The 19289-nt window shown below is 39.5% G+C and overlaps 1 protein-coding gene across 7 annotated transcripts in view; it reads left to right on the plus strand.

Annotated features, from left to right (window-relative positions):
• The window catches only part of MAP2K5 (mitogen-activated protein kinase kinase 5), a 291463-nt gene that overhangs the window by 226627 nt on the left and 45547 nt on the right, over nucleotides 1-19289 (plus strand). For 6 of the 7 annotated variants that reach the window (XM_072614880.1, XM_072614887.1, XM_072614917.1 and 3 more), the window contains 2 exons: nucleotides 461-487; nucleotides 797-829. In XM_072614880.1, coding sequence (XP_072470981.1) covers nucleotides 461-487; nucleotides 797-829 — 60 coding nt within the window. The remainder of the gene's footprint in view (nucleotides 1-460; nucleotides 488-796; nucleotides 830-19289) is intronic. The other variant, XM_072614890.1, reaches the window with a different exon arrangement.

A 19289-nucleotide genomic window follows, 5' to 3' on the forward strand; every position in this document is an offset into this window, starting at 1 on the left:
AGGGAATTGTGAGCAGACACTGGCAGAAATCCAAAATTCTAATTTCTGACTATGATTTAATTTCAATTTTAAATAAATCGGTTTTTAATTTAAAAAGAGTGAGCTTCATAACATTAGCAATGATTGCAACATTAAGCCCAGTGTTCACAATCTAGCAATATAAAACATTATTTATATCTGAATCGTAAACAGCCTTTTGAAATGGATTATGGTTTTTCTCCCTATTCTAATACAACCTGGAGGGTACTAAAAAGTGTTGTGTGAAATTAACATTCTGCTGACTTTCGCCTATAAATGAGAAGCGAGCTATTAACATTTGTGTATTTTCATTATGTAAATTGTGTTAACACATGCCCACAAATTGCCACCAGCAATGCAATAATTTTCTCTCAGTGATCATAATGTGTCCAAGTGAGTCATTTTGATTATGACATGCTAATTACATATTGCCTTTTTTCAGATTCAGAAAAACCAGGGATCTTTAATGGTAAGCTTTATGAGTTCAGAAAAAAATTCACTTTTCTTTTTCCTGATGGCTGCTTCCTTTGCATGCTTGGATGCCTTGTTTTAAACTTAGCAAATTGCATTTTGAAGAAAATGCAAACCTTTAACTGCCTGTATTAGATTAGGTACCATTAGAAATAATAGAACATCCTGAGCATCCATGTTTTTAGAAGAGTTTGCTGCTGTTGATTAATCTTCTATATTTTATTGCATTAATGATTTTTTCTTTCCACTCCACTGTAAAGATATTGCATATGGGCTAATACTTTTTCCTCTCTTCTTCCCGTTGCAGCCTCTCCAGCTACTGCAGTGCATTGTTGATGAGGTGAGGCATCGTCTTATGTGCTTTCACTCCTAAAGTCATTCCTAATGGTGTGGAAAGCTTATATTTTGTTTCCTAATGAAGCACAATGCCCAACATCCTCAGAGCAAGTTGTGTTGTATGGCACTGAGCTGTGTTACATGAACTGCCCCTGTCCCACATTCTCCTCTTTTGATTCTAACAGAGAATCCCTGCAAAAACACTGTCCCACACACAGATCCTCATGGGGACCCGAGGCCCTAAAGACAGAACACAGGCATAGTCATTGATCCTCTCCCCAGCCAGACAGGGGATGGGGCCAGAAATTAAAGGGGTATCATTTATTTCATAACAGATATTTAAAGTCATTTGGCATGCGAGGGTCAGAGGTGAACAGCGACCATAAGTGGGATGAAATTTGTCTTCCTTTCTTTATTTACCCAAAGCATATTGGGGAGCTAATTGTACATAAGCTGTAGGTCGCTGGTTCAGCTTTAATTTCCTAATGAGACATTTTCCCAGAATATGTGACCTTAACTTCCTTTGCTCTGAACTACCGTATTTCTATTTTAAATCATTCTGTCTTTGACAATAGCTAGCTGTATAGTTCTTCCTATCGCTGTTCTCTGGGGGCACTCACTGTCTAAATCTCTCTCAAGCAACTTTTCCCATTTGTCATTCTGATTTTAAATTTCTCATTTTGGTAAATTAGCTGCTTTGTATTACACAGGGCTCCCAAAGAAGAAACACTAATATTAAAAAAAAATCATAGTTTTTCCAGGCTGGGCTTTCCCACTAGCAATGTTTATTTTTAAAACTTTAATTTTATAATATTTTAAATACTTCTAATTAGAGAGATGAAGCAATAACTGATTCAAATAGGGAAGTTTGAAAGAAAAAAATCGTAATTCATAATTATTCCTCTCAATTAAACATCTGTATAATCAGTTATGAGATTTGGGAGAAAAATAAAGATCCTCCCAGGAAAAAGACAAACACACCCATATCACAATAATAGTGAGAATGGCGATCTACCATCCTTAATGACAGCATCAGTCAGTCCACATAGCCCCTGCAACCCATGAAACATGTTGGTGCCAAAATGAGCACATCATCGTGAAGCCAATGGAGGCTCCATTGCCTCCTGGCTCTAGTAGCTCATCAATATCTTCTCCGTTTGTATCAGATTCAGGAAGCATCCCTTCCTAAGTAGTCCTCTAAATTAAACAGAGTTTCATTAATTTGTCCAGGAATACATAGCCTCCCACCTTCAGTACCATTGCCTCACGGCTTAGGGAATGTTGTAATGGGCCAGGCCAGGGATGTACAGTAGGCACTGTCAGCCTGGGGAACTTTGGAGGTTTGGTGAGCTCGTTTTTAATGGGGGTAAGGAGGACATGTTTACATGTGATGATTGCACTCAAATTCCAACCATTTTAAGTGGCTAGTTTTCAACAAATTCCTGAGTGTGTTGAAATCACTATATGAGCTGTTGGAAGTGGGGAGGTTTCTTATACGAATGACAGGACTGCAGCATCTAAGTGGCATTTTCTTCAGGTCCTTTCTTCTTTAACTCGATCAGATATGCCACCTGCGTTAGCCATTGCTGCCCTTCTCACCCCAAAAAGACATGGAAAAATCTTCTTAACCACCTTCTCCACTGCCAGTTAGAAATGTCCTTTTACTTTGTACCTCCTTCTCTCTAATTCATTTCTCATGCAACATTATACGTCATAGTTATCTGTGCTTGTCTTATTTTCCAGCTAGGATTGTTACCTTTACCTAACCTAATTCAATAGTCAGTATTTTAATATACGTTTACCAAACCTCCAGTACAGGCCAGGCACTGTCCTAAGTGCTAAGGATACAAATACAGTACAGTATAGGAAAAGATGGTGCCTGCCTTCAAGTAGTTTATAATCTAGCTGGAATAAAAAACACAAGGGAAGCTGAAAAGGCAGGGAGGGGAGTGTTTCTCCTTAAATGAAGGTTTGAAATTCATGGCTCCATTCTCCATTCCAAGAGAGGGGATAGTGATGAGGTGGAGTACCATGATCTGCACCATGGTAGGTATTTAATAAATGTTTGTTGAATGAAAGCCTAAGAAATAATGTTATTTTGATTAAAAACAAAATTAGTTTGGCTTTTCATTTAAACCCAAGTGGAAACTCATATAAAAGCATTGGAGAGTAGAGTTTTGGGGGGTCCACTGAAGACGAGCTCTGTATCATAGCTTCTAAGAGAAGAGAGGACCAATGAGGTCCTTATCTGAGCTTCAATATATTTTAATAATTGTACTCTTTTTGTCCTGTGTGTTTATCAGATTTCCCAGCATTTGTAACACTTTATTTAGACCAAGCCTACTATCACGGGCAGTTAGATGGCACAATGGATAGAGTGCCACGCCTACAGTCAGGAAGACCAGATTTCAAATCTGGATTCAGACACTTCCTAGCTGTATGACCCTGGGCAAGTCACTTATGCCCATTTACCTCAGTCTCCTCATCTGTAAAAGAAGCTAGACAAGGAAATGACAAACCACTCCAGTATCTTTGCCCCTCCCCCCCAAAAAACCCCAAAAGGGGTCACAGACATTTGGATACAGATGAAAAAGGACTAATCAATAATAATATACTGTGAAATTCAACTTGGATGAGATCCAACAGCCCAGGACTATAGATTTAAAGCTTGAAAGGACTTTAGAGGCCATTAATTGCAAACCCCCTTATTTTATAGATAGAGAAATGGTTTAGTGCCCCTATACTTCTTCTGGGTTGTTACGTGCCCTTCCTTCCTAGGCTGTGTAACCAGGATCACCTCCTGTTTAAGAATAATTTTACCCCTTCAGCACAGGAAGTGCCCTGTATTATAAAATGGTTTTCTGCTCTTCTTGATTGAGTGCCTCTAGGTCATGTAGCATTGTGGTAATAATAGCAGGCACAACACCTACCCTGCAGATATTTACAGCCTAATTCAGACGAGATAGGTGTTCAAAGTTATGTACAAAATAACAAGCAAAGCTCATTATAATATATCTTGTTATTACCTGGATTGCGTTATTTCTCCTCAAAATAAGAGCCATGGCAATACAGGATCTGTGATTTTTGTCAGTCGAGGACCTCCTGATATTGGGAAATCCTTACACCAATACATATTCCAAACTAGCTGGGACTTTTGTAAGTTGAGAACTAGGGAAGAATATGATGGTTAGGTAGCTTGCTCATTCACACTGCTGATAAATATCACAGGTGGGATTTAAAGCCAGATTTCCCTAACCACCATCCCCCTGCATGCCCTCTAATAAGTAGGCTCTGCCTCTTCCAAAAGCAGGAAAATTATTAAAAATCATAGAATTAGACTGAGAAAAGACCTTAAAAGTCCAATCCCTCCATTTTACAGATGAAGAAACTGAGGCCTAGAGAAGTTAAGTGCCTTGCCCAGATAGCAAGTGTTCATGTGTTTTGAATTTTGGTCAGTGTAGTTTGTACTTGACACATCTGTCCTGACTGGATTAGTTTGTAAACTCCTTTAAGGACCCATGCCATACCCACTGTCACCTTTTCCCTCTCCCTCAATGTTCATTCTTTTAAAAGAAATATTGAAACATCTTATTTTGACCAACAGAAGGGCATCATGGCTTAGTGAGTCTGCGCTTGGAGTCAGAGACCTGGGTTCAAATCCAACCTCAGACATTTACTTAGATCTGTGATTATAAGCAAGTCTCAGTTCCTCTGGCCCCTAGAATACTCTTTAAGATTTAGAGTTATAAAAAGTTTCTGATCTGTCTCAGTAGATGGACTTCCCAATCCAATGCAATCCCAGGTCCTTGACACATAACAGATGCTTCCCAACATCCATCCCTTTTATGAAGTACATTCCCTCCCAAAAGCAGATAAGAAATTAGTAGTAACTTTGGCATGATGATATTAATATGGGCACAGTCACTATTATCTCATGGAAAAGAATTCCGTGAGAATCAGAATTTAACAGTCCACAAGATCATCATTCCCCTCTCCCCTCCTTATTAAAGGTCCATTCGTCATAATAGCAATGTATGTTTATATGCAGAAGAATCTCAGTGTTCAGGTCAATGGACAGTATTTTGCATCTGCTTTGTATTGCTATAGCATGGCGGTAGGCTCCATGAGAGATAGAGTTTATAAAGATCCAGTCAGTCAACATCAAGTGCCTAATGTGCCTATTGTGTGCTAGGCACTGCGCTAAGCGACGGAGCTACAAGGAAATGCAGGTCCCTGCTCTCCTGTAGCTGCCAGTCTAGTGAGGGAGAGAACGTGTAAACAGTTGTGTTCACAAAAGATATGGACAGAATAAGCTGGCAACCATCTCAGAGGGAAGGCGCTAGCATTAAGGAGGACCAGGAGAAGGTAGAATTTTAACTGAGACTTCAGGGAAACATGTAAGTGGAGAGGAGCAAAGAGAGCATTCTGAGCATGGGGGCAGCCAGCCCCTTTCCTCACAAAATCAGGACATGAATACTATGTCTTTAACTGTTATACAGCATGATATTTGGTAAATCCACTTGAGGTCCAAGGAGAGAGATCATTACTGTTCTATATGAAATGCTGTTACAAATATAATCATCATTTTTGATTATTCTTTGGGGAATGAGACATCACATATAGGTCAATTCTCCAGATAACTGAAATTGTAGTACACATTTCTCTGCCATAGGAAACCAAGCATTTATAACTCGGTCATCATTATAATCATCAGTTATTATATCATGCTTTCATATAGTAATGTCAGAGACTATTCAGATGTCTGAAGCTTAGCTTTTATTTAATTGAATCTCCCCAGCTGTTGTGCTTGGCAGTTTTTCTATCTCCCCATTTAGTGATGCCCTCAGGAACTGTTGAGGTGTGTAGGGCTATTTGCCCCTCTACTAAATGGCTCCAGACTGCTGTGCTGGTCTTGTTATTGTTTGCTTAATCTCTTCCCTTGTGTCTGTCTCTTTCCCATCCCCTGTAGGTGGGTGTCTAATGCTCCAACTTTCTCATTTTCTGTCCATAGTTTCCTCACTGCCTGACTGCAATCTAGAACAGAATTGAGGGTTGCCAGGAGAATCCAGATAATGGAGTATAGTATGTAAGATTATGTCAGTAGGGTAAATGCCTAAGTGAGGAGTGGATGCCTCCAGCCTCTCTTGTGGAATAAAGGGCATGGTGCAATCAATCATTCAACAAATATTTATTTAAGTAGCTACTGTGGGCTCCATGGCACAGTGTGTAGAGACAGGAAGACCTGAGTTCAAATATGGCCTCTGACACCAGATGTCTGACCCTGAGCAAGTCTCTCAACGTCTCTCTGCTTCGTTTTCCTCATCTGTAAAATGAGTGTAATAGTAGCATCTACCTCCCAAGGCTGTTGTGAACATAAAATGAGATGATCCTTACTAGACTTTCTGCCAGATTGAAAGTGCTCTATCAATGCTTGTTATTAACACAAGGCACTATGCCGGACACTGGGGATACAAGTACAAAGAAGGAAAGCAGCCCCTGTTCACAAGGAGCTTACATTCCAGTGGGGAAGACAGCAAGTCCCTACAAAAACATAAACCGCATGAGCCTTACAAGATTTGGCTTATTTCAGGATTCGTAGCATTTCATGACAATTGAGTTTGTCAAGATTTTCCCAGCCATGAGTGAGATTTTTTGTATATGTTTGTGTATGTGCCAGACACATATGGCTTAAACTGAATGTTCATCTAACGTCCATGGCAAAAAAAAGAAAAATTAGCAAATTAATTAATTAGTCTCACTTCCATTCCACAAGCTATGCATCTGTGTGGGTCATGCTTTATACCTTGATCAGATATATTCATAGGAAAATGTTGATTGTGCTTTCTGCATTACGATGAATTGCAAAATTTAGGAAATTTAGTGTACTTGGGAAATGCAAGCATAGTTTTATCAGTGATCCCTGATGATTTGTAATCCAAGTAGAACCTATTAGCTAATTTGTTTAAAATTCAAAGAATAATTTCCAAATTTCATGGGGGTTTTTTCCCTATTCTTGCTCTCTTCCCCCTCTTAAGTGATTTGCCCATCATCTCATAGCTAAGTAGTGGAGCTGAAACTTGAGCCTGTGTCTGGTAACTCCCTGGTCAGGGCCCTTTCCATTATACCATGCTGTCTCTCACCACACAACATCAGTCTAAGTTCTTCACTAGTCCTAGCATAGGAAGTCCTCTCCTCTCCTAATCCTGCTCCCCTTCCTTTTCCCGTAATCCCTGTTGCTTTCTTACCCCCACTTCCTTTCCTATTATCCCACTAGAGCATCCCTAAAGGTCTTTAGTTACATCCTCCTGCTCTACATGGGTTCTTTTTCCTTCTCCCTCCTGAACTCCCTCCCCCTCCAAAAACAGCAAAATCATTTCTAATTGCATCAGAACTAGACTTTGTGACCCTAGCTGCTGCCTGTTTCAGTTCCCACTTACCTGCTTGGTTGGCTTGCCTGATAAATACCTGTTGGACATTTCCACTTGAATATCCTATGGATATCTCAGACTCAACCTACTAAAACAGAACTCTTCTCACTTCCTCACCCCCCACCCCCACAATAAAGACCTTATCCCCAAATAGCCCTTTTTCTATGGAGGGTACCACCCAGGTTCTAAATTTCAGAGTCATCCTCATCCTTTTACTTTTCCTTTTACTTTACCACCCTCACCAAGTCAGTCGCTACATTTTGGCCCCTGACCTCCACAATATCTCTTTTCTCTCCTCCTTATTCAGGTGCTCATCCCCTCTCCCCTGGACTGCTGCAACCCCGCCCCCCCCCCCCCCCATAACTCTGCCTTATAGACTTCTCAACACCTAATCATTCTGCAGCTCGGGGGCTCTCTCCTTTAGCCAGTTCCCAGTGTACACAGTTATAATGTATTCTCTTCCTCTTGAAATTATTTTGTATTGACTTCTCAAAGTACATATTCTATATATCCAGCACCCAGTAGAGTTTAAACTCCTTGAGAGTAAAGACTGCTTCACTTTGGTCTTTGTACCGCCCAGCACCTGCCTGTCACAACACCCTTCACATGGTAGGCTCTTAGTAAATATTTTAGATTGGATAGCCTCCTAGTTGGACTCTCTGCTTCTGGTCTCTCCCTGCTCCAGTCCATCTTCCAACTGTAAAAGGAATCTTCCTCAAAATTAGGTCAAATTTGTCCCTCCTCAGTTCAGGAATCTTCATTGGTTGTCTCACCTTAAGGATTAAGTGCATTCTCCTCTACTTAGCTTTTAAAACTCTTCCCGGTCTAGCCTCCCCTTCCCTTTCCAGCCTTCTCTCACATTACTCCCCTTTCAACACTTCAGTACAGCCAGAGTAACCTGCCTCTGGATTCCATTTCCAGGTCTACCTGCCTTTCTGAGACTGTGACTCAGGCTGGGACACACCCCCTCCTCTGCCTTGCCTCTTGGAAACCTCAGCTTTAGTGCTCTCTCTTCTCAAATTATCATTTCTATACATGTCAGTTTACATCTTGTGTCCCCCAGCAGAATGTGAGCTACTTTCACTTTTATCTTTTTATCCCTGGTTTCTAACATAGAGCCTTGCATGTAATTGATGTTCAGTAAATGCTTATTGAATGGAATTGAATGAACTGGGGGCCAGTTAGCTTCCTGGCTCCACATCAGTGCTGTCTCCCCATGCTTTGCTTTTTCTTCGCTCTCTAACTTCTTTGAACTGCTACGCTACCTTGACATCTTCCTTTTCTCACCTAGCTCAGCCTTTGAATACTGATGCCCCTGTTCCTTCCCCAGCCCCACTCCCACTTTGGTGGTTTAGCCTAGGAGCCTAACCAATATTTTAATAGGAAAAAATGTTTCCATTTCCAAACATCTGATTTACAATTGAACTTTCAGAGCACAGCTTGTTTGTAATTTGGAAACTGCCTGTCTCTAACTCTGCTTGTTAGTTTATAGTATTTTTATTTGTTGGCTTGTATTTAAGAATTAATCTAGAGGAATACTGGAAGAACTATTGGCAATATAAAAAAAAATATCAAAAAAAATTCATTTTTGAGAAGAATTAATATAGGTTTGCTGAAGAGCAGAGAAGAGTAAAGGGGAAGTAAAAGTTAACAGATACATATTTGTTATTAATTTAACTTAAAATTCAGGTATACTTTACTTTGTGTAATCAGATGTCTTCCTTAAATTTTTGTACAACCAAGATTTTCACAAGGAATTTGTTCAATGAGCTTTAAACAAACACATAGTTTGCGGGGCTCAAAAGAACTTTGAGATGAATCCTTTTTGCAAAAACAAGAACCCTTTTATAATAAAAGTGATGGCCCCATTTGGCCTTTTAGTTGGTTAAGCTTGTCTTGTCTTAGATTTTTTTTTTAAATTGGACATACCCATTAAGGGTTGGCATTACCCGAAGTAGCTGCAGCACTTGCCTTGGTTTTCACAGTTATTCAAAGAAAAGTTCTCTTCACTTTTCATCGTTTGAATTCTCTTGTGTTTGAAAAAAATATAAAAGCCCTGTGGTACAATGATCCTTCACTAATTTGGCAGTCACCTGATGTCTCCAAATATGCATATAATGCAGTTGAAAAACAAAATGAAAACCAAAAATAAAAAAAGGATTCTGAATAGCCAAACTAAAGGTCCTAAAGTCTGTACACGTTACTCATAGAAGAGTTACTCAGGTCCTTACTCAAAGCTTAGTTAGACATAATTCTGTCAAACGTAGCTATTTAATTTCCTACCCTACAGAAGATAAAAAATACTCACTTGGGAAGGAGAAGGGCTGTTAGATTACCAGAGGCTGGCATAGACGGCAAGAAGGGAGATAGGAAAGCTACAGAGAACAGAACCAAGAACTGAAAAGATTTAATATCGGGCCGTTTCGTGAAGGCACATGAAGCTTTCAGACTTCAGCAGAGCTAATGTCCCCATGATGTGTGAATACACTGCTGATTGTGATGGTTTGGAGCCTTCAGTCAGGCACTGAGTTCTGTTCGTTATGGTTAAGAATCATGTGAAGTATGTAATGTTCTTTTAAAAGATTTCTTTTAGAATGGTTAAAATAAGAAATGTTTAGAAACAAAGTGTGTATTAAGGCCAGAATCATGAGAGCACATCTTCCTGAGTTATTTAACAGCTATGTGACCCTGGCCATGTCACTTAATTCTGCTTGCCTCAGTTTTCTTATCTGTAAAATGAGCTAGAGAAGGAAATGCAAACCACTCCAGTATCTTTGCCAAGAAAACCTCCCCAAAATGGGGTCATGAATGGGGTCATGTCAGGTATAACTGAAATGACTGAACAAAACATGCCAGGCCCTGTGCTGGGGGTACAAAGAAAGGCCAATACAAAGTACATAAGGAGGTAAAGTTTCTGTTGTCTAGACTGTTGCCTGTGTGTAACGCCTTATTTCCCAGTGCTATTGGACACGTGGCATGAAGGTATCATGTGACCACAGAGAGGCGAGAAGGAATTGCCGCCTAAGAACATCTATGCTACCATTAAGTAGTTCTGCCAGGCATCACATCCATCCTTCTTCTGGTAAAGATTTCTGTTGTGGACCTTGGGAAAGTAAAGAAGCAGGCGAATTCAAAGGAAACCTAATAAGGAAGATCTTTTTTTTCTGCTTAGAGTCCACTGTTCCCCCTTCCCCTGCCAGGGCCACCCAGAGCATTGTAAAGAACTAGGGTTTTCATTTTTAGTTTTTTCTCAGAACAGAAAGGCAAATATTTTAAAGAGTTTATGAGTATCCCAAGTAATTCCCATAGGTCAAGAGCTGCCAACCATGCTAAGCATAAATTATCTACTTCTCTTTTTCATATAGTATTTAAGGACTTTATAACTTTAAAAAGTTGCAGTAGAAACTTGTGAGATTAAAAAGAGCTGAAGATTCTGTTAACTCAACTACTATGGCAGAGTATCTTGTCTCATCTTAATTGGCTTCAGACCTGGGGTTTTATCAGTCCTGGGTGCTTCTCCAGCATAGAAACTTCCTTTGTGAGGCGGTTCTCTAACTCTTATCTGATTCATGATGGTCTTAGACAGTTGCCGGAGCACTGAGATTAGCAGCTTGTCCATTATCACAAGGCCAGGATGTCCCAGAGTCCTACTTTGAAGTCAGGGCTTCCCCACACTGCAGCAGGCTCTCTAGCTCCTCAACCTCATAGCATTAGGAATATGTAAGCGCAGAAGCCAAAAACTGAGTGTCCATTTTTTACCTAAGATACATGCTTTAGAAATCTAATTTTACCTTTGAAAAGTCCAGTTTATTTAAAATTATGTAGTTTAGCTGATTTGAAGATTTAAAATAGGTTACCATGAAGGCCATGATTCCTTTAGTAATTACTTTTACTTTGGTAGTAACTATCTTTAGAGATAACATTAACATTCTACCAAAACACAACAGTAATCCAAAAGTTAATGTTCTGTTCATTTATAATTATATTTAATTCATATTTATGAGTTGATGGGAGGGGGAATAGAAAGAATTCAGCAAAAATTAAAATGTTACCAAAGAAATGAGCCAAAAGAAGTTATTTTTCCTGATATTTTGAAGAATATGGAAAAAGTATATCAGTTAGGAAAAACTGATTTTTTTTAAAGTACATGGTAGTCTGAGGTCAGATTTAAAAAAAAAAATTCTGAAATATACCGTATTTCTGTTACTTCCCAATGGCACTGGATAAATTAAAAGAAAGAAAGTGATTTTAATCCACTAGGTTAATTAGAAACTCACGAGCAAAAATTCTAAATGTCTATGTGGTCATTTAAGAAGTAGTGTTCTTTGAATTGTCCATGAAGTTTGATGTATTATTAATGAGTTAATTTCTTGGTGGTAGAGGTTGTGAATACCATTCTATGAATGGACAGTTGCCTGGTGGGGCCAGTTTTGGCTTCTGTCACTTAACATGTGTTGCCCTATTGTGAAGTCTTATCCAGCTGTAGGGTAATGCTCATTTAATCCACCGTGATGAGACTTACACACCCTGAAGTAAAGTTGGATGCCAAGGTCAGCTACCCAGCAGCTCAGATTGAGGCACTGACATTTTATCTCTGAGTTTGCTGTTAATTTTCTCTAAACTAGGAGAAATGCTATATGCAATGCAAATATTTTCAAAAGGGGCTCCAAGCTCATTGGCTAGGGTGCTGCCTCTATTGCAGCATGGAGGCAGCATTCCAGGGAGTATGTGAGTTCCTTCCTTCCTCTTGGAAATGGGAACTGCTGGGCCCAGGAGATCCCTGATGTTTGGAGGTCCAGGATAGCAGATGGCATTATGATCTTCCAAATCCTGATGAACATTCTAACTGAACTTGTTCATTTTGCAGTTCTCTCTCTCTCTCTCTCTCTCTCTCTCTCTCTCTCTCTCTCTCTCTCTCTCTCTCTCTCTCTCTCCTCTCTGCCTGTCTCTCTCTCGCTCACACACACACACACACACACACACTCGCTCTCTCTCTTTTCCCCTCCTCTCCCTATTTTCCTTTCTCTTCCCTTCTTTATCTCCTTTCCTTCTCTGCCTTTCCCTCTCCCTCTCTCTCCATGTTTCTCTTCATATCTCTTTGTTCCTCATATGTTAACTGTCATTTTAACTAATGTTACTTACCCTTCAGCCACCTTTTAAAACCCTTCCATTTTGTTTGCACCCCAGCAGAGCTCATGTTTATATGGAATGTAAGGTCTTTGAACTGGGACACATAGCCTTTGAATTTTTCTAAGAAGGCCAAAACTAATATCACAAGTTCTCATACATTTTGCAGCCTTTTAGAATTATATTTTTCCACGTACATGCAATTCAGGTACCAAATGGCAGTAATTATTTTAACCAGCAGTTGAGTGTTCAAGAAGACATCCGATATATGAAGACATGGACTCAGGGCTTCTCTTGAGATCTTGGAGCTCTGACTTGACAGAGTTCTGGCTTGTTGGTTTTTCAGGACACAGACATACCAGATTTGTTTCCCTTTGCTGGAATTTCTCCAACTTCATAGGTGTAGATGTGGTTTATATGTCTAAATTTGGACAAACTTTGCATTCCCTGTTTTAAAAAAAGAATTTACCTTTTCACTTAGGGACCTGGAAAAGATTATTTTCCTTGCTATTTGGATTTGACTAGTTCAATTTTTTGGATAGTTTTGTGGCCAGTTTTCATTCACATTTCTGCACACAGACACTCATAAAATGCCAGTGTGTATATTCACATCATAATTTAGATCCTGGGTAGACCATGTTTAGTTGCACTTTTACCAAGACTGAAATTGGCCTTACCAGTGTATGAAATTCAGACACTATATAGGAACAAGGTAAAACCACAGGTAGGAATTGCTGAATAATTACCTTTAGACCAACCTGAGCAGGCTGTTTCCCATGAGGGTGAGCTCATTTAATGGTTCCTAAAACTCAATCTTGTGGATGTCAGTGGTCATGCTTGATTATTTGCTGCAGTGTTTTATGAAAAAGCAATAAAAATGCATCAGGAGTATATGGAGAAAGAGGAACAATAACTGGTTTTATTTTTTCAAATGAAATCCCTTTGGTGTAAGCCAGGTGTGCTTCATGCTGCTTGCCTTAGCTATTTAAAAGGAATGTGTATGTGTTTGTTGTGTTTGTGCGAACACTTCTGCATTGTTGTGCACTGGTAGCTTGTGAATGACAAGAGACTAAAAATAAGAAAAGGGAAAAAACATTTACCTGTTTGCTTCAAAAAGAAAGCAATTAAAAGTTACAGTTGAAAGGTGAATCTGTTTTCCAGTTACTGTTTTCCAGTTATGCTGACTTTTTGTGGAATTTTACAAAACCTTTAGGCTCCTTTTTGAAAAATCTTCTAGGTCCAATAGAAGTCTTGAAAAATGATGCCAAATACATAGGGTCGATTTGATGTCTTTTTACAATCATCTCCACTCCCACCTCAGAGGCATTTCCTAAGCATGTTTAACTTAAGAAAATGAAGAAGATCACTGAGATCTTGACATCTAAATTACCTAGAGACTGATTCACTTGAACTTGAGTTTGTGTGTAATAGATATGTGTATAGATCCACGTATAATACATATGTATATATTATGCATATTATATATATATTTTATACATATATATACACACGTGTGTGTATGCTTTAATACGCCATCTGGTAGTGATGCTCACTGGGCTAATAGCTGGTTCTCCCATGATTTAAGGTTTTATGGGTAAGGTGGGTGTTTCAGTGGCTAAAATTCAGGCCTTTGGCCCCTAGTTCCAGCTCTACCTGAGACAAGTTAAATGAGCTGCTACTGTCAGCCTAGACCCAGTGGACAGAACTTCACAACAAAATGCTCACACATGTAATTTGTCACATCTGGCAACTTGGAGCATGGAGTGACCCAGTGTGGAAATTGAATCATCTTTCACTTTCCCTGCTCAGGGCTTGATGTGGACTAGGATGAGTAAAGGATGGTTCTCTGATCTCCAATAGGGGTGGGTCAAAAGCCTCCTTTCTTGATAATATCCCTTGGTAAACCTAACTCAGAGCTCATACCCTGCCCTGCTGATGAAGCTCTATCAATTAGACCAGTTCATTATGTATCCTGTAGTCCAAAATGCTTGTTAAATTGTTTAATTTAGTTTAAAATAGATCGTGACCTCAGAGAGTAGTTGAATTTTTGAGCGTACTTGTCTTTGCATGCAACATACATTATGCCTACTGATTTGTGGCAATAATTATTTTGTACCATTATTAATTACTCACATCCTAAACTCTTTATGCTGATGCATCATCTATCCAGATTCTTCCTTCTTCATCCCCCTGCCCTCAGGGTGAACCTTGGCCCAAATGATGATTTTGCCCAGTATGAAATTCGATAGGGCATAAAATGTAATTCTCAGAACCCAGAGCTCTAATTGTAAAGGTTTTCCCAATATACTGATCATTAAAAAATCCTCCTGGGGTCTGTAATTCACACTGGCTGTATCTGAGAATTGAAGAATAACTTCTGGGACAAGATACAGGCCATGGCTACAACTTTAAAAAGCAATGACTTAGGGCAGGACCTCTTTCCCAGCCAAAGTCCAAAGTCTAGCCCATCTGGATAACCCATTGTGAAAATAGCACTTTAGTGCAAAGAGTGGTGGGGGGAAATTTCCAGATGTAAGATTTAAAAACCATCTAGGTACAAAGAAGGTAGAATGCTTTTGTATTTTCCTAGAATCACTAATTACTCTCTTTGATCTTCTTAGGGGGATGCCTTACTGAATGAATGACTCCATTAAACAGTATTCATTAATAGATCAGCATAACTTGGAAGACTGTCTGTAGCCGAGAACCCTAGGGATCCGTCCCTAGTCCTGTGCCCATGCACTTTTTTTTTATGAGTGATTTTCATACACAGAGCGTTGACATGCTTCTCCAATCTGCAAAAGACATATAACTTTTAGAGATAGCTTATAACTTAGAACAGAGTTTAGATCCAAAAAAGAAACTTGATAGGATAGAAAGATTAAGTATAATGAGGTGAAATTTAATAGCCATAGATTGATTTGTAAAGTTCTACAGTTGGGTTCAAAAACTCAACCATGCAACTTTGTGATGGGGAACACACAGCTAAGTAAAAAATTATTTGAAAGTGTTAATGGACTAGTGAGCTCAATGTGAGTCAACAATTTGACAGAGCATCTAGAATGAGGGAGGTAATGGTAGTCCAACTGTATACCCTGTGAGGATCAGGTTACCTCTAGAATATTCAGTCCTAGGCGTCGCTTTGTAGGAAGGACATTGATACAAAGAGAATGATTAGAGGAAAAGCAGCCATGCCATCCAGGCAGCTGGGGATATTTAACCCAGAAGTAAGAAGGCCAGACTGAGGGGAGTAGGGAGAGACATGATAGCCGCCTTCAGCTACTGAAAGAACTGTCAGATTGAAGAGGAATTGAATTTGTTCTACTTGGTCCCAGAGGATACAAACCAGGAGGAAGGGGTGGAAGTTGCAGACCAGATAGCATGATACGGTGGACAACCCTGGAGTTGGGGTCAGAGGACCTGGATTGGAGTCCTAGCTCTCCCTCTTACTACTTTTGTGACCTTGAGCAGGTAACTTAACGTCCCTTAAGTGAGAGGGTTGAATGAGGTCTCTGAGGTGCCTTGTGGCTCTAGATCTGTGATTCTGTGGTGAGAGGCAGATTTATATACCTTGAGGATAAAACGGTATTATCATTCCTCTATGCTCCTAGCCACCCATGCTGTAAGGGGAAAGAATCATTATTATAGAATGATAAAAAGTCCCTCTTGCCACAGAATCCTTTCATCTCACTTAGAGACCCATCTCTTCCTTAGTATTTCAGATAAAAGAATGTACCTTTAAGCATTATGACCCAAAAAACAACACAAGTAATAGAAATGTTACAGCTTACCCAGTACCTGGCACAAAGTAGGTGTCTAATAAATGCTTGTTGAGTTGACAGCCAAAACTAAAATCCCTTAACCTTTTCTGGTTTCTTATGTCTCCCATTTATACAAAACAGAGTTCTTTTGGGCTCTGATCTTCATTCAAGTGCCAGAGAATAATCCCTTAGGTTTTATATGACACATTATCCTTTGCAGTCTGCTTTCACATACATTAGTTCTGTTTGGAGGTAGATTTTAAAAAATTTATAAGGGAACTGAGACTGAGACATTAAATGAATTTCTCGAAATTACACAGCAAGTTAGTGATGAAGCCAGAATTAGCAGTCTACCTCCTGACTCCTAAGCATGCCAAAAGTTGCACTCTGCTTTGCTTTATTACAAAGGGTGGGAAATACATATACACATGCATATATGTGTATATATCTCCAAAGCAAAGAAATAGTTTGGCTTAAGCAAATGATATGGTTTTTTACAATAATCCCTCTTGTAAATAAGCACTTTTCTCCTTTACTTCTTCCTCACTTGGTTCTTCCAGCTTACCTGCCTGATCTCAAAGCTCATAAATTGTGTGTCAGGCAGCTTACTGTGGAAATTAAATAGTAGCAGCTGTGTTTGGAGTTCCACCTCCTCCCAAGCAGCCCCCACCCCACATAGTACACACACATTGCCCCCCCTCTTAGATTTTCTGCTACCATGCCTTTTTCTTTATGCCTGAACACCTTGCTGACAAGTGCTAATAACAAAATGCCCAGAGAGAGTCCAGTTGGAGTTACCACACATTAAACATTCTGAACTTGTCCTTTGCTCATAGATTGTGCATAATTAATAATTAAACGGTTTCAGTTGTAATGGGTTGACCTTCCTGAACTGTTCATTATTCACAAGGCAAAGGCATCACTCAAACTTTTTTTTCCCCATTGCCCTTCTCTGTGCTCTGCCAGCACAAGCATGTTCCAGTTGTGTGGCGAAGAAGACTGACCAAGGAGCTGTGGAAGCTTCTGAGACTCAAACACTGTCCTCCTTGATGTCCAGAATTGCTCACTGAAATATTTTATGGCAGCTGTTTTTATGTAGCAGTAGCCTGCTTGATAACAAGATACAGCTGGATGTCGCCTTTGTGGGGATCTAAAGTTGACTGGGGATCAGCGTCTTAGGTTAAAGCTTTTGGTTAAGGTTGTATCCATTTTTTTCATTCTGTACCTCTATTTAGAAGTTCAACAAGAGACAAACATTTTTAAAAAATCTTTAGGGTGAAGTATGCCATCTCGGTCTTAAGGAGAATGACTTTTATTAACAATTTAAGGTCTATTCTAGCCATTGTGAGCTATTAAGGTATAGCTGCTTCCCCAATCTATGGTTATAGTTTTTTAAAGGTATTTCTTCAAGGATTCCATTAAAAAGTAAGAAAAGAAAAATTTGACAAACCAACGAAGCCAGTGAATACTTCTCTTCTATCGCTGCACATCAGTGGCATAATTTTATTGTGCCAACTATACTTTTATATAGTCTTTATATAGGCTTGGAGTGACTGGAGGCGCCCCCCCCCCCCCCCACACACACACCTTCTTTCCCTTGCCCTTAGCTACTTTTAACCTGTGCTGTGTATTTCCTCTACTCCATTGCAATTCAGATTCGTAAAATATTCTGTAATTTGTCGCTAGTTTTTCTCATCATGGCCTAAAAATATTTGTAGTTTGGCTCAAGAAAAGAGATGTGGGTGCTTTAAAATCCTTCCGCCTGAGATCTTTCAGGCTTGTTGATTTACTTTCCCGTCGTATTGCCCAGCCAGTTTTTCACCTCAGGTAAGCAGCCCACTTGCTTCTGAGATGGGGGCTTCCTGGCTGTTCCCTTATTCCCTGTCTTTGTGTGTCTAAGTCTATCCCTGAGGAGTCGTTGAATCTTCAGAAATTGCCCAAGAGGTATACGAATTGGAAGCATAGATTTTAGAAAGAAGAATACTTGTGTTTGTTTGAGATGGTAATCTGGCCCCCATGCCTTTAGTGAGTGATTTGATTAGTGAGATTCATTCTAGGCCCAGCTGGGATGAGAATCCACTCACTGTGGTTCTGGGAAGTCGACTTGGTTTGGAATTTTCAAAAGCAAAATAAATTATTCATGTGCACCACCCATTGTTCCTGAGTTTTATATTATGTGCAACTTAACGGGCTACAATATCAGGTCTTAAATAAAATTAACTACCCGTGCCAAGTGTCAGATTTGCTTGTTTTGTTGTTCATCCGTGTTAAAATGACATCTTCATCAGATTGGCTACTCTGTAATTCGTTAATTTAGTCTTGGTATCATACTTTGAAATGAGGCCCAAATTAACATTCCATTTTATGCTGGAATCGTTGTGGAATGCCACACCAGAATTTTAACAGTCTATGTAAATGTTCAAAGGTGTTCTCCTATTTGCCTAAACGTACCATTTGGGTTTTACTCCTCTCTTAATGCCTCCACTCTACCCAACACCAACAACGTCCAGAAATCAGCAAAGGAATAACTTGAGAATCTTTCTGACAAAGCAGAGTCTATAAATTCTTACACCCTGACTTTGAACTGTCTTTTTATTAATGGTTTTTTGAAGCATTGAAATGTCATCTCTTGAGCTAGGCCTTGTATAGCCTGTCCCAGACTTGGTGATAAATACAGCCTTCCTAAAAGAAGCCTGGGCAGAAATTTGATACTGCCACGCTTCATTTTTGTGACTCAGTCGATATGGTTTCTGTGACTATTTTATAGTCCCTTTTTGAAGGCTTGTCATGTTGCCGGGTGCCTTATTATGATTGTCATTGTTTTCATAGAGAGTTTTAGCCCTCCACAGTCCGTCCTGGCTTTCTGGATTCAAAACTTGCTCAGATTTTATCTAGCTCCCATTTTCCTTTGTTTCCCCCTTCCTCACAAATGTCTTCCAATGCTGACTTCATGTTTAAATTTAGAAATGATAACCTTGTCCTCTCTGAGTGAAATGAATGAATTCAAAGAGAGTAGATCCGCACGGGATGAAAAACACTTTATGTATGCATGGTTTTTTTTCCATTTTTAAGAAAACCTCTTTGAAAATCCCAAAGTGTTTGGGGTTGCTTTGACTCCTCACTTACTTTTGATCTAATTGTATTTTCC

The sequence above is a fragment of the Notamacropus eugenii genome, chromosome 1, assembly GCF_028372415.1.
Source record: "Notamacropus eugenii isolate mMacEug1 chromosome 1, mMacEug1.pri_v2, whole genome shotgun sequence".
In the NCBI taxonomy this organism is placed as follows: domain Eukaryota; kingdom Metazoa; phylum Chordata; class Mammalia; order Diprotodontia; family Macropodidae; genus Notamacropus; species Notamacropus eugenii.